Genomic DNA, 13,603 nt, shown 5'->3' on the forward strand with positions numbered 1-13,603 from the left:
ACCGGGGAACGCGAAATCGAAACTCAGCTATTTGCCTCTTTATCGCTCGAATATGCAAGAGTGATAGAGAGGTTAGATAACAAAATGTCGACTCTCGTTTGCGGAAGACCCTTAGATTGTTTACTTGTTGTTGATGTGGCGCCATCTACGCAGACTTTCGCGTAATATTCCCTATTCAGAAGAGCTAAGATGGCCGGCTCTTTATCGTTTGTCACCATGCCTGTCACGTTCTAACAAGTATGTAAGCGCGAAAGTGACGCATGACATGACAGGTGATAAAAACGCGACCAAGATACCGCTAAGGAGTATGATAGAATGTCCCGCACAAACATTAATTTTATGCAGGGTACGGGCTCATTTAAACTCTGCGAGAACTCGCATGCGAGTTTCATTACATTGCGTTATTTGATCGGTCGGTTGAATTGTTGTAATCTCAATGATCCGCAATGTAACTAAAATCGCACGCGAGTTCGCGCGCCGTCTAAATCAGGCCTACAGGTATAAGTCTAGTGATCCATAAAATGCAGGAAATGGGGTTGGCAACTGTCAAAGGTTTGCATAGATGGCGCCATCATAGCTTGCCCCTTTCTCTAATTGAGTTCTTGTTTCACTCAAGTTGATTCATATCATAGTTGAGTTCTATGAGATTTGGCATCCAGGGCATAACATTTTATTGAAAAGAACAAGAATTTTTACCAATTCTAGGGATTGGCAGGGCAAGCTATGCTGGCGCCATCTGTTAAATACTTCGACTGGCCAACGCCATTGCCTAAGGATAAGTCAATCGGGCAGAAAACTTCCAGCGCCATAGCCGACGCAGTGTTCAGATCCACGAAACATATTAATAGGGATGTTGACATGAATCGCGAATATATAACATGTGTTTTTACCATAGCAGGGAATATTAGAATGCGGAAAATCATATTTTGCAAGTGTAAATATGCGTAATAAATTGATTAAAAATAATCAAAAGTATTTCAAATAATGCCCAGTATCACGTGACTGCAAACGCCAATCGGAGCGCGTGACGTAATCACAGTGGAATCACCAAAGACAAGTTATAAAACCTGCCTAAGTGTCTACAGATTATCGTACCGAAACGCGATCTTGGTGCGGTGCGGCGCACGAATCGATAGTGTGTAAGGTGGTGCGTTAAGGACGCAGCTATAAGTTAGAGCGAGAAAGAAGGTCGCTGTCCGATGCGGTAGTGTGTTAACGCTTTAAAAAAATTGTCAGTTGCCATATAAAGAATTTAAAAAAATGACTGACAGCAGTTTGTTTAAAACGCCGTTACGTCATCAAGGTCACGTGACAGTTTGGAGCGTTTAGGCGCGAAATTTAAACACGAAACTTATTATACATGTTTTTTTATTCAAAATTAATGAATATATTTTTTTAATATTTTTTTCTGTAATTATTACGTGTCTATCTACAAAATGAAACCAGTTCCAAAAAATTGTCAACATCCCTATTACCAAAAAAAAGTAAGAAATTAAGGAATGGAAGGCGGTGGCTCTTAAGGCGGGATTCCAACAGTGTGCAACACTGCGCGGCACAAGCATATTCACTGGTGGAATCTCAACTTAAGAAAGAACATTTGGGAAGCAATACATCGAGGTACCAAGTATTTATATACAAATCGCCTGCACGCATGTACGGGAAAATCTACATAATTACATAACTCTCACTAGGACTGATGTTAGAAGCACTCGACGACAAAACCAGCTACTTGTTCCGAGATATAGGCTAGCAAAGTTTCGAAAGTCGCTCGGTGTCATGGGACCCAAATTATATAATTCGCTACCTAAGGCAATAGTTGATTCCACCAGCGACCAAATATTTGCACGTAATTTAAAAATGCTGCTCCAAGAAAAAGCTTACTACACTATCGATGAATTCCTCACAGGGAATCTGTAAACTAAATTGTAATCTGACAAATATATACTTAATTAAACTATAAATATGACATATATTATTTTAAGAATTTAATTTGCTTGAATGTATACTAGTATGTGACTTTCCTTGATTAAAGTACATACTTAAATTATTACAATGAAATTAAATTTACCGCAATATGTAAATACTGATGAACTGTATAACTGTTGACATGTAAAATATTACTTTTTACCAATAAACGCTATCTAATTTTAATTTTTAACAAGCAGAAACGTCTGCGAACGATGCTATTAAGCTTAGAATAAATTTAAAAGCGGAAAAATTACTGTCTTGGGTGAGATTTGAACTCACGGCCTCTGGATCGATACTCCAGCTTCCGCTTTTTCCGCTTTTAAATTTATTCTAAGTTTAAACGCTATCTATCTAGTTACTTACTTAAGGGCCTCGAGTTCGGTGAGTTTCTGGTCTCTCTGCTTGAGCAGTTCATCCTTTTTCTCTTTCGTGAGCATCCACATGGACATGCCGAGCAGGTAGTTGAACTTTTTCACCTCTTTCAGCGCTTGGAATGCTTTCTCTGAAACATCCGTAGATAGATATAGTACATTACAGCAGACGCCGGGAAAGAAGGGCTTGGCGGGTGAGTAGGTATAGCCGGCCGACCGTAGGGAGGCCGGATAGCGATACGAAGCCGGCAAGACCTTTTCACGGCTAGCCATGTATAGTGCTTTTCTCAAACATGCAATGAAATAAAAAAATACACCACTCAAAAAAAACAAATTTATAATCTTTATAATAAAAATCCAACTTCACAACAAAAGTTTTTTAATTTTCCTTCCAATCCCGCCATAATTGTTTTTTTTTACGGAAGTCGTCCGTATTTCGCGTGTGTAGTGTTCGAATAGACCTTATTAGGGCCATTATACACAATCTGATAATAAGAATCTCAATTTCTATAAATAAAATAAATGCAGAGGATTTTAACTATTGTCTATGGTCTCTGGTGACTTACGTATAGACAAAATTTTAAGTTTATTCATCAACACATTGAATCATACAGATTCGTATTCTTAATATCAGTACGTTCGTGTATAACAGGCGTTAACACGGATATTTTGGTCCGATAACCATTCATTCACTAAAAATATTAAAAAAAAAAATATGATTCAGCTGTTTAGCCTGTTCATGGACACAGACCCCATGTTTACATTAGAATTTAAAAAAAAATTACTTCCCGGCCTAGGCCTTCAATTTCGTATGAAATTTCTTTACAGTTCTCTGGAGTTGCTCCGCCCTAAACGTGATACTTCGAAGCCTGATATAACGCCCGGAGCGACGACATTTCATTGCATGTTTGAGAAAAACTATTTATTCGCTTGCCACACATATTGACAAAAAAAAAACAATAACAATATCGATTGAATAATTTTACGGTTTAGTTTAGACTCACTTGTTTTAAGTCACTCGCGCGACACGACCGTCGTGAACGCTGCTCGCACTGTGCTTGAGAAAGGAGACCTAGGCTCTCCGAAACATGTCGCGCGAGTGACTTAAAAACAAGCGAGTCTAAACCGTAAAATTATTCAATGTTATTATGTCTCACAACAGTTTAAATTCGATTAATAACAATATCAAAAGAACAAGAAGCATCAATAAGGTAGGTTTGCTGTGTGCGTTGCAGCAAAACAGACATCCCTAAGACAGAGTGACATCCTTAGTGCGCAAAACGTTCAAGCGGATAAACAAGACCAAGTGCGGGTAGTTCGAAAAACTCGCGCGGTTAGAAGATGCTGATGTCAACTTAAGCCAGTCTTCTCCGAGACCACGGGGACAACGCCGTCCTCGAAACGTCGGAGGTAAATCTTAAAACTTAGATACGCGATTAAGTCTCGTTGTATAATTTAATAATGTGTAAAAATCGTGAAAGTTTAAATCAGTGTTAAAACAGAAGGGTTCTGGCTCAGTAATACGCTCCACTCTTTCGGGTGAAGCACTGATAATTTTGCTAGAACCCACGTGAGTAACAAGTGGCGTTCAAGTTATACCCTTCGAAGCCCGCCTGGGTTTCTATTATTTCCAAAAAAAATGTAATCATAATGTATGTTTGCCCGCACTTTAGTTAGTAATAGTTTATTTGGTTCAGAAACGCGACACTTTTCAGGATTGTCATAAAACAAACCTAACCTATATTTAGGATAACCTTACGAAAATCCCGAAAGTTAACGGTTTCAGTTTTAGGACTAATGATAATGTGACGTTATCTATGAAAAGGGACCTTATTGTCGATGGAGGTTACGCCATTATTAACGATGCTTCGATATAAATACAAAACCGCGCGACGCTGTGCGGCGTAAGCGCCATCGACAATAAGGTCCCTTTTCATAGATAATGCCCCATATGACAAACAATACATTATGACTTAAAAAATTATTGTATCCAATAGTGATATTAGTGATATATAGTTTGCAGCTTTCTAGAAGAGCCCGAAGGCTTATCCTATTGTCTATTGTTCAGTAAAACCGCACGTGCTACTTACCTGCAAAAAAGGGTCCTAATTATTCTATTTGGCACCTGAGCGCGGGCTAGTCCAACGCTCAAAAAACCAGTGTAGGTGCGCTCTCCGATAACGCGCCTTTGTTACGCATCTCGATGACACATTTTAGACTGGTTCTGTAGCGTTCGACTCGCCGGCACTCAGTAACCGAAGTACCGACTTTTTATGCAGGCGGTTGTGGCACGTGGCACGAGCGGTTTTTCTTAACAATAGACAATAGGATTAGCCTTCGGGGTCTATTAGAAAGCTACAAACTATACCTAATCAAGCTTTTCAAACTCGTACCCATTTAGGCCACTCAGCAAGCTTAATATACTATTAGAAAAACTGATTACCTGGGTCTAGGGGTTTGCCCTTCTCGGGCTCCGGCTCGGGCTCCTCCTCGGACTCGGGCTCCTCATCGACCACCTCCAGCCCCTGCATCTTGGAGGCGCGCTTCTTCCAGTCAGCGATCGGGTCGGGCGCATAACCTGGAACACAGTGCTACTTAAAAAAAAGCGGCCAAGTGCGAGTCGGACTCGCCCATGAAGGGTTCCGTATTTAGGCGATTTAAGACGTATAAAAAAAAAACTACTTACTAGATCTCGTTCAAACCAATTTTCGGTGGAAGTTTACATGGTAATGTACATCATATATTTTTTTTAGTTTTATCATTCTCTTATTTTAGAAGTTACAGGGGGGGGGGGGACACACATTTTACCACTTTGGAAGTGTCTCTCGCGCAAACTATTCAGTTTAGAAAAAAATGATATTAGAAACCTCAATATCATTTTTGAAGACCTATCCATAGATACCCCACACGTATGGGTTTGATTAAAAAAAAATTTTTGAGTTTCAGTTCGAAGTATGGGGAACCCCAAAAATTTATTGTTTTTTTTCTGTTTGTGTGAAAATCTTAATGCGGTTCACAGAATACATCTACTTACCAAGTTTCAACAATATAGTTCTTATAGTTTCGGAGAAAAGTGGCTGTGACATACGGACGGACAGACAGACGGACAGACGGACAGACAGACAGACATGACGAATCTATAAGAGTTCCATTTTTTGCCATTTGGCTACGGAACCCTAAAAACAGGCCAAGAGCGAGTCGGACTCGCGTTCCGGACATTAAGTCCGACTCACGCTTGACTGCACATTACTAATAGGTTTTCCTGTCATCTATAGGTGTATTTTTTTCAAAATTTTAGACCCAGTAGTTTCAGAGATAAAGGGGGGGGGACTATAAAGGTTCCGTTTTTTCCTTTTGAGGGGTTTTACACGGAGGAAAGTTGTTGTTTAACCCCTCGTAATATTGACACCTGAGGAGGTGAAAGAATCCATAATGGAATATCTGGAAAAATGGAACCTTGAGCATTGAGAGTGTTTCAAGACACAAGGGTTGACACACACTTTGCTACCGACTGAAATTGGGCCTTATTGGTCTGTTATTCCGCTTCCAACCTGTTTACCCTCATACCTCGCTTGATCAGCTCCTCGACCATGGCCTTCCTCTTCTTGTTCTCAACCACCAGCCCCTTGTCGCACTTCTCCAGGATGAACCTGGCCTGGTTGGACAGTTTGTCTGCCTCGGCCTGCAGCTGTCCCTCGAGCCAGTCCTTGCGGCGCGCGTAGTACCTCATGCGGAGCGAGTAGAACTCGCGGAGAACCTCTTCCACCTTATCGTATCTGGAATAAGCTGACGTATATAGTATCGCGTTGATATATAATAATAATAAATAATAAAAGACGTTTGTTCAAAGAGTTTGAACATAGGTACATAATAAAAGTACACAATAATGTACAAATAATAAGTATATAATAATATATGTATCGTTATTTCTCCCCCTCTAGCATGCTATGCCTTTCTATCTAGTCCTGTCTCTATTCGTTTACCATATTATACAAAAATTACTATTCCATATTGGATTTTCATGGCTCAGAGTTAATTCGTCTCATAAATAACTGTTAGATAGGAACGCAAGATACATGCTTTATTGACTATGTAGATGGGTCATCGGAGTTTTTTCTTTGTGCACACGTTGGTGTTTCAATATTTTTATTTAGGCAGTAGAGTTTTAAAATGTAGACTAGATTTTCGTAAGGCTATCCTAGATAGGTTAGGTTTGTTTTATGGCAATCCTGAAAAGTTACGCGTTTCTAAACCAAACAAATTATGACTAACAAAAATGCGGACAAACAATACATCACTACACAGTATACAACAAAGTCGCTTCCCGCTGTCTGTCTGTCATGTATGCTTAGATCTTTAAAACTACGCAACTGATTTTGATGCGGATTTTTTTAATAGTGATTCAAAAGGAAGGTTTATGTATAATTTGTTAACCCGTACGAAGCCAGAGCGGATCGCTAGTTATGTTATGACTTAAAACTTTTTGGGAACCAATAAAGACCCTTGTATAACATTTAATATGCCGCTGTGGCCCGGTGGCCGAATGGCTCAGGCACCTGCCGCGATAGCAGAGGACGCTGGTTCGATTCCAGCCTGGGGCACTGGAGGCCTTGGTCACTTTTTCTTAGTATATGACATTTATTCAAAATTTAATACTCACTTCTTAAGGCAGTTGTTGTGATCGAAGGCGTTCATGCAGGTCATGGAGATAGTGGTCTGCAGCTTGAACACTTTGTGGATGCCTTCTGCTTCCACCTCGGGCAGCTTCCCCGGCAGCAGGGTCACCACAAAGCGGACTGTGGTGTCTGTGTTGTATTCCTGATTAAATGAAGTTTTTGTATATTTGTGTTTTTTAGGGTTCCGTAGCCAAATGGCAAAAAACGGAACCCTTATAGATTCGTCATGTCTGTCTGTCTGTCTGTCTGTCTGTCTGTCCGTCTGTCGGTCCGTCCGTATGTCACAGCCACTTTTCTCCGAAACTATAAGAACTATACTGTTGAAACTTGGTAAGTAGATGTATTCTGTGAACCGCATTAAGATTTTCACACAAAAATAGAAAAAAAACAATAAATTTTTGGGGTTCCCCATACTTCGAACTGAAACTCAAAAATTTTTTTTTCATCAAACCCATACCTGTGGGGTATCTATGGATAGGTCTTCAAAAATGATATTGAGGTTTCTAATATCATTTTTTTCTAAACTGAATACTTCCAAAGTGGTAAAATGTGTGTCCCCCCCCCCCCTGTAACTTCTAAAATAAGAGAATGATAAAACTAAAAAAAATATATGATGTACATTACCATGTAAACTTCCACCGAAAATTGGTTTGAACGAGATCTAGTAAGTAGTTTTTTTTATACGTCATAAATCGCCTAAATACGGAACCCTTCATGGGAGAGTCCGACTCGCACTTGGCCGCTTTTTGTAATTCGACATTTAGAGGCTTTATACATCTCTATGTTAGTTTGATTTGATATTTACGGCTTAGTTGTATTTTATAATTATTGATGTGTTTTTTTTTGCTGTATGTAAATTCCATATTGACGTGTAAAAGTGCCCTTATGGCCTATTTGCTGAATAAATGTTGATATTTGATATTTGAATGGTGTGAAAAAATCAAGACTGCGACAAAAGTTAAGATTCCAGTTAGCGACAAGATGACAAGACGCCAGCATGTGAACTAGGGGTAGCCAGCACCATCTTATTTAGGGGAGTGTCAATGACTCAATGTCAACTTTAAGCTTTCGATTTAGGCATAGAGAAAAAAATACATAGATTGCTCACTCCATACATCAGTTTTAGTACCAAAAAGACTATTAGTATCTAGCATCGAGTAGCGGAACTAGCAGTACTGCTACTTGACAATAGATATAGCACCGACCGGAAAGTCTTATGCTGTTGAGATAAGACTTTCCGATCGGTGCTACATCTATTGTTAAGTAGCAGTACTGATAGTTCCGCTACTCGATGCTAGATGTAGACACTGAAATTAATAGTCTGAACTGATGTATGGAGTGAGCACTCTTGTCTTTATTTCTCTATGATTTAGGCTGCAAGAGATCGCCAACGCGCACAATCCCTTAAAAAAAAATTCTTTATTTTTAATTTCTTTATTAGGACATTTAGGACACTATTTCGTCAGGCTACAAGTACCACCACAAGTTCATAGCCATAGAGAACCATATTAGTACGAATAGAAGGTTGATTTTTGTTTAAATATTTTATAGTAATTAGTGACTTTTGCTTGTCACCTGACGATTTATTCTAGATAAAAACTTCAAGAAAGAGGTTACTTGGAAGTTAGTAATAAGCTATCTAAAATAACTAATATGGATCCCTGCATTTCCACCTTTTATGTTCTAACGTTCTCAATTTACTTGTATTAAAACTCCTAATGTCTCACGCGATATCCAATATGACAATCAAAAATTCCCTCAAGTTCGTTTTTGTCAAATTTAGACCCTTGCATCCTTGAGTTGCGCCCTATTTTCCAGTCGTAGTGTATAAAAAAAACAACGGGTTGCACTCAGGGAGTGCCGGCAGAAGTGAAAACTCAATCACTATTGCAAAATGTCTGCAGCACTATGTATAATTGAGGTTAACGCCATCTAGCGTTATCTCGTCGCATTACTTGAAACTCCTAAGCACATCACTGTTAGTACTGGAGTTATATTAATACCAGTTAGAGCGAAACTCACTAGATGGCATTTAAATCAATAAAGAAAAACTCAATGACATTGAAGTAACAGTTTCTCGATCAGGTCACGTGTCCGTCTTACGTCTTACGGTCAAGTGACACCTGTTAAGCTTTGGATTCCTCCGAAAACGGTGCCGTCATATTACGGCCGCTATATAGCGTTGACTGACGTCACTAGAACGTTGTCTATGTAAACAAGATGGCGCGGTTTCCTAGACGGCGTTACGTTACGTTGATTGTCAACGTAACGTAAGATGACGGCCGTCATGACGGTGTCGATAGTTTCGTGAACGTTTTATTAGATAGCGGTGACGCCATTTTGAATACATGACACGAGATTTGAATAAATGATTCCGTACTACGATTATTTTCCTCTTCTGATGATATTTCATCCTCCAAGTAAATTATAGATGATCAAGCAAATCTTGTCAGTAGGAAAAGGCGCGAAATTCAAATTTTCTATGGGAGGTTATCCCATCGCGCCTACATTTTTCAAATTTGCCGCTTTGACCTTGGTGGAAGACGGTGTGTTATGACGCCGTGGTACCTTCCACATGTCGCCACCGTAAAGACGGCCGTCTTTTGCGGCCGCTATATGACGACCGTCATATGACGGCACCGTTTTCGGAGGAATCCAAAGCTTTACGAGTTTAAATTTTTTTCCCCATCACAAAAAGTGCACAGCGCCGCTAAAGAAGTTTTCACTTCAAAAATAAGACAAAACGTATCCAAAATGGCTCACCCTGTACTCAGAAATGACCGGCTTCACTTTATCCGTCCCCAGCATGGGTTCTAGAACATTCTCCTTGTAGTTCTGTGTCCACACGCCGACCGGAAGTTCGGTGATCTCGATCTTGTCGCCGGGCAAGATGGCCGCCTCGCCGGAAATGACGTACTTGTCGCCGAACCCCTCCACGTGGCCCTTGAAGTTCTTGTACCACGGGTGCATGGGCTTTGGCTCGTCGCCGTCGAGCATAAGGCTGAAAAAATATTACACAATGAGGTTGGAAAGAAAGATGGCGCATTTACATAAAACAGCGGTCGGCAACCCGCGGCCCGTGAACCTGTCACTTGCGGCCCGCGAGCCTCCCTGGCTATTTTGTATGTAATATTGACAAACGACAATGTCTAGTCTAGTCATAAATATTAACAAAGTGCGGCCCGCGTCAACTTCGTTAACTACTATGTGGCCATTGGCTGCTAAAAGGTTGCCGACCGCTGACATAAAAGATTACAACGTATAATTTGTATGTATTTCAAAGTCATGTTTAAAAAAAAAAAGTAGTCTCCGTAGCCTATGGACGCCTGCAACTCCAGAGGTGTTACATGCGCGGTGTGTCTATGAAAAAAAAAACTACTTTCAATGGATCTTTGGTGGTGTTAAATCAACTTAAATCTATAATTTATCCTTGAATACTATAAATGTGACTAGCATCGTTCGCAGACGTTTCTGCTTGTTAAAAATTAAAATTATAAATGTGACGTTTTTAACTAAAAGGTAGGCCATATTGTCGATCGTCGATAAGGTTGATTCCAAATTGAAACTTTATGGAAATAACTGATAACCGACAATACCTCCATCCGACCTTTTGGTTGAAAATGGCACAAATATTTTGACGACCGGTCGGGCATAATGGGTGGTGGCCATGCCTGTGAAGCCGATGGTCCTATTACTGAATCGCGATTAGAAAGGGATTGAGATAGCTGTCAATCCATATTGATTTTGACGTAAGTGTATGGATTGACAGCTATCTCAATCCCTTTCTAATCGCGATTCAGTAATACCCAGAGATGGGCAAAATTTATTCGAATGACGAATAACGAATAAGAATAACAAAATTTATCGCGAATGACGAATAAAAATGTCGGATGATTATTCTTATTTGAATAAATTATTCGTCGAATAATTTATCCGCGAATAATTTATTCGTCGAATGAATTGCCACGAATAATTTGTTTATTCGAATACCTTATTAACTTTTCACGGTTTAAAAAGATTGGCAACTGTAATGTGCAATGCAACTACCTAAATAGTAACAGTTACAGTTACTGTAAATATAAATGCGTTGTGAGATTCGCTCTGAAGCAAACAACTGCTAAGCAAATTTGGTGTTCTCACTCTTTTATTATACAGCTATCTCTTTCTAGGTCATGCCAGAAAGTTACTAACTTTGTGTGTGAGTAATTCATTGTTCACGCTAGTCCTTTTTTTATTATACTACCTGGGCTTAGCTTTTAACCCTTAACAATCTTTAACTTCTGAAAAAAACAAGTCATATGAAACGTGTAATTCGTGTCGTTTATTTGAATGGAATAAGCCAAAAAACTTAAATATTCTTCGTGGATTTATTCGAATGAAATAACGAATTAATCATTCGTCATTTGAAAAGTGTTCGAATGATTCATCCGCGGATGAATTATTCGCGAATGAATCATCCGCGGATGAATTATTCGCGAATGAATCATCCGCGAATAAAAAAGTCGTGAATTATTGTTTATTCGAATGATTATTCCGATAAAAGTTTATTCGAATGATGCCCATCTCTGGTCCTACCTACTGGGTTCGAATCCCGGTGGGGGCATTTATTTGTGTGGTGAGCACAGATATTTGTTCCCGAGTCATGGATGTTTTCTGTGTATTTTTATATTATATATATCGTTGTCTGAGTAATCACAAGCCTTCTTGAGTTTACCTTACACAGATTGACTAAAGGCTTCGTCACACAGGCGCGTTTTCCGGGCGAGGCGTGAGCGGGGCGCGCCGCTTTTACATATAAAACGCTCACGCCCCGCCCGGAAAACGCGCTAACGAAAAACCTTTAGTCAATTTGTGTAAGAATGTACCTATAATATCAGATATTAGTTTTCAACCTTTAGTCAATTTGTGTAAGAATGTACTTATAATATCAGATATTAGTTTTCAACCTTTAGTCAATTTGTGTAGGAACGGACCTATAATATCAGATATTATAGGTACATTCTTACACAAATTGACTGAAGGTTTTTCGTCGGCGCGTTTTCCGGGCGGGCCGTGAGCGTTTTATATGTAAAGGCGGCGCGCCCCCGTCAGTATTAAATACATAGATTCTATGTATTTAATACTGTTTATTCATTAACTTTGAATAAATGTCATATACTAAGAAAAAGTGACCAAGGCCTCCAGTGCCCCAAGCTGGAATCGAACCAGCGTCCTCTGCTATCCCGGCAGGTGCCTGAGCCATTCGGCCACCGGGCCACAGCGGCATAGGTCGTAATTTTTTTTTTTTTTTTTTTTTATTCATTTACCGTATGTTCTCGACGATGTCCCTGGGGTTGTACTGCGGGATCTTGGTGGACCAGCCGGTGCCGATGCCTTCAGCTCCGTTCACCAGCAGCATCGGCAGGATGGGGATGTAGTACATCGGCTCGATCTTCTGGTTGTCTTCAAACTCGTGCTGTGGAAACATCAATCTAGTACAGTGGTTCCTAACCTGGGGGTAATTACCCCCGTGGGGGTAAAACTGGTATTTTACGGGGGTAATAAGCATACCTCGCAACCGAGCTAGCAAATCTGTAGCAGTTGTACGTCAGGGTTATCACTACTACGCATAAACTAAAGTACAAAAAATATTTTTTCTTTGTTTTCAAACACACCAATATTTTCAAGCAATGAAAATTCCATGTTAATATTTGAAAGAAATGTAAAAAACCGTAATTTTATAAATAAAATAACAGATACATTGAAACGCATCTAATATTGACATTGACCTGTTAATTTATATTATTTGACAGTAAATTAAACCGGGTTATATCGGAACTATCGGAAGAGGGTCAACAAGGTTCTTGATCAATTTTATTAATCTTACATACAATAAAGTTAAAGCAAAATGGTTCATCATAATCGCCAACCCTGACACAAAACTGTCATATGCTACGGTTTTGCTAGCTCCGTTGCGGAGTATGGTAATAAGCTAACCTAATATAACAATACAACAAACGTACACGTTTTATTTTTTATTACCATTGGGAGGAGGGGTAAAATCAGGTTCCCTAGTTAGTCATAGGGGTGACCGGACTGAAAAGGTTAGGAACCACTGATCTAGTATTAGCAGGCGTGTCTCACTCCGCGATTTCGTCGCTTTGCTACAGGTAGCTAAAAGTACATCCGTTCGGCCCCAATTTTGGGGAAAGCCATAAGCCGCGCGTGGCGCTGTCGCCACCTAGCGGCCATATCTGTGCTGATCATAACAGACGCGTTTTGTTAGAGAGTGCGTCTTCTGTACTTAGTACTATTATTTATTCTGTGGTATTAGTATGGACTGGTGGTGGTGGGGGGAACTGACAGAACGGGATAGTCTTATGTATCTTTCAGGAGTAACAGAGAAAGCTTTATTATTGATTGTCCTTGTCAGTCTCACTTTTTTTTTATTCCCCACCGTAAATTTAGTATGGTTTATGGTGGGCATGAAATAACCCGAGCAATCATTTTGTCGCATTGCGTATGTTCTGTCCCTTACGGACGCACGCGTATAACTCATCTATAGGATCTTACCATCTTTGTTAGGAAATAATAATTAATTTAAGTGAA

At 39.7% G+C, this 13,603-nt stretch overlaps 2 protein-coding genes across 2 annotated transcripts in view; one reads left to right on the plus strand and one right to left on the minus strand.

Annotated features, from left to right (window-relative positions):
* Positions 1-236, plus strand: part of LOC134651923 (uncharacterized) — a 343,848-nt gene extending 343,612 nt beyond the window's left edge. The window contains exon 13 of the mRNA XM_063507037.1: positions 190-236. The gene's annotated coding sequence lies outside the window, so the exon portion shown is untranslated. The remainder of the gene's footprint in view (positions 1-189) is intronic.
* The window catches only part of LOC134652020 (DNA topoisomerase 2), a 39,318-nt gene that overhangs the window by 20,170 nt on the left and 5,545 nt on the right, over positions 1-13,603 (minus strand). The window contains exons 6-11 of the mRNA XM_063507173.1: positions 12,322-12,470; positions 9,779-10,016; positions 7,000-7,157; positions 5,907-6,115; positions 4,783-4,917; positions 2,332-2,470 (exon numbers count right to left, since the gene is read on the minus strand). Coding sequence (XP_063363243.1) covers positions 2,332-2,470; positions 4,783-4,917; positions 5,907-6,115; positions 7,000-7,157; positions 9,779-10,016; positions 12,322-12,470 — 1,028 coding nt within the window. The remainder of the gene's footprint in view (positions 1-2,331; positions 2,471-4,782; positions 4,918-5,906; positions 6,116-6,999; positions 7,158-9,778; positions 10,017-12,321; positions 12,471-13,603) is intronic.

The sequence above is a fragment of the Cydia amplana genome, chromosome 11, assembly GCF_948474715.1.
Source record: "Cydia amplana chromosome 11, ilCydAmpl1.1, whole genome shotgun sequence".
Classification (NCBI taxonomy): Eukaryota; Metazoa; Arthropoda; class Insecta; order Lepidoptera; family Tortricidae; genus Cydia; species Cydia amplana.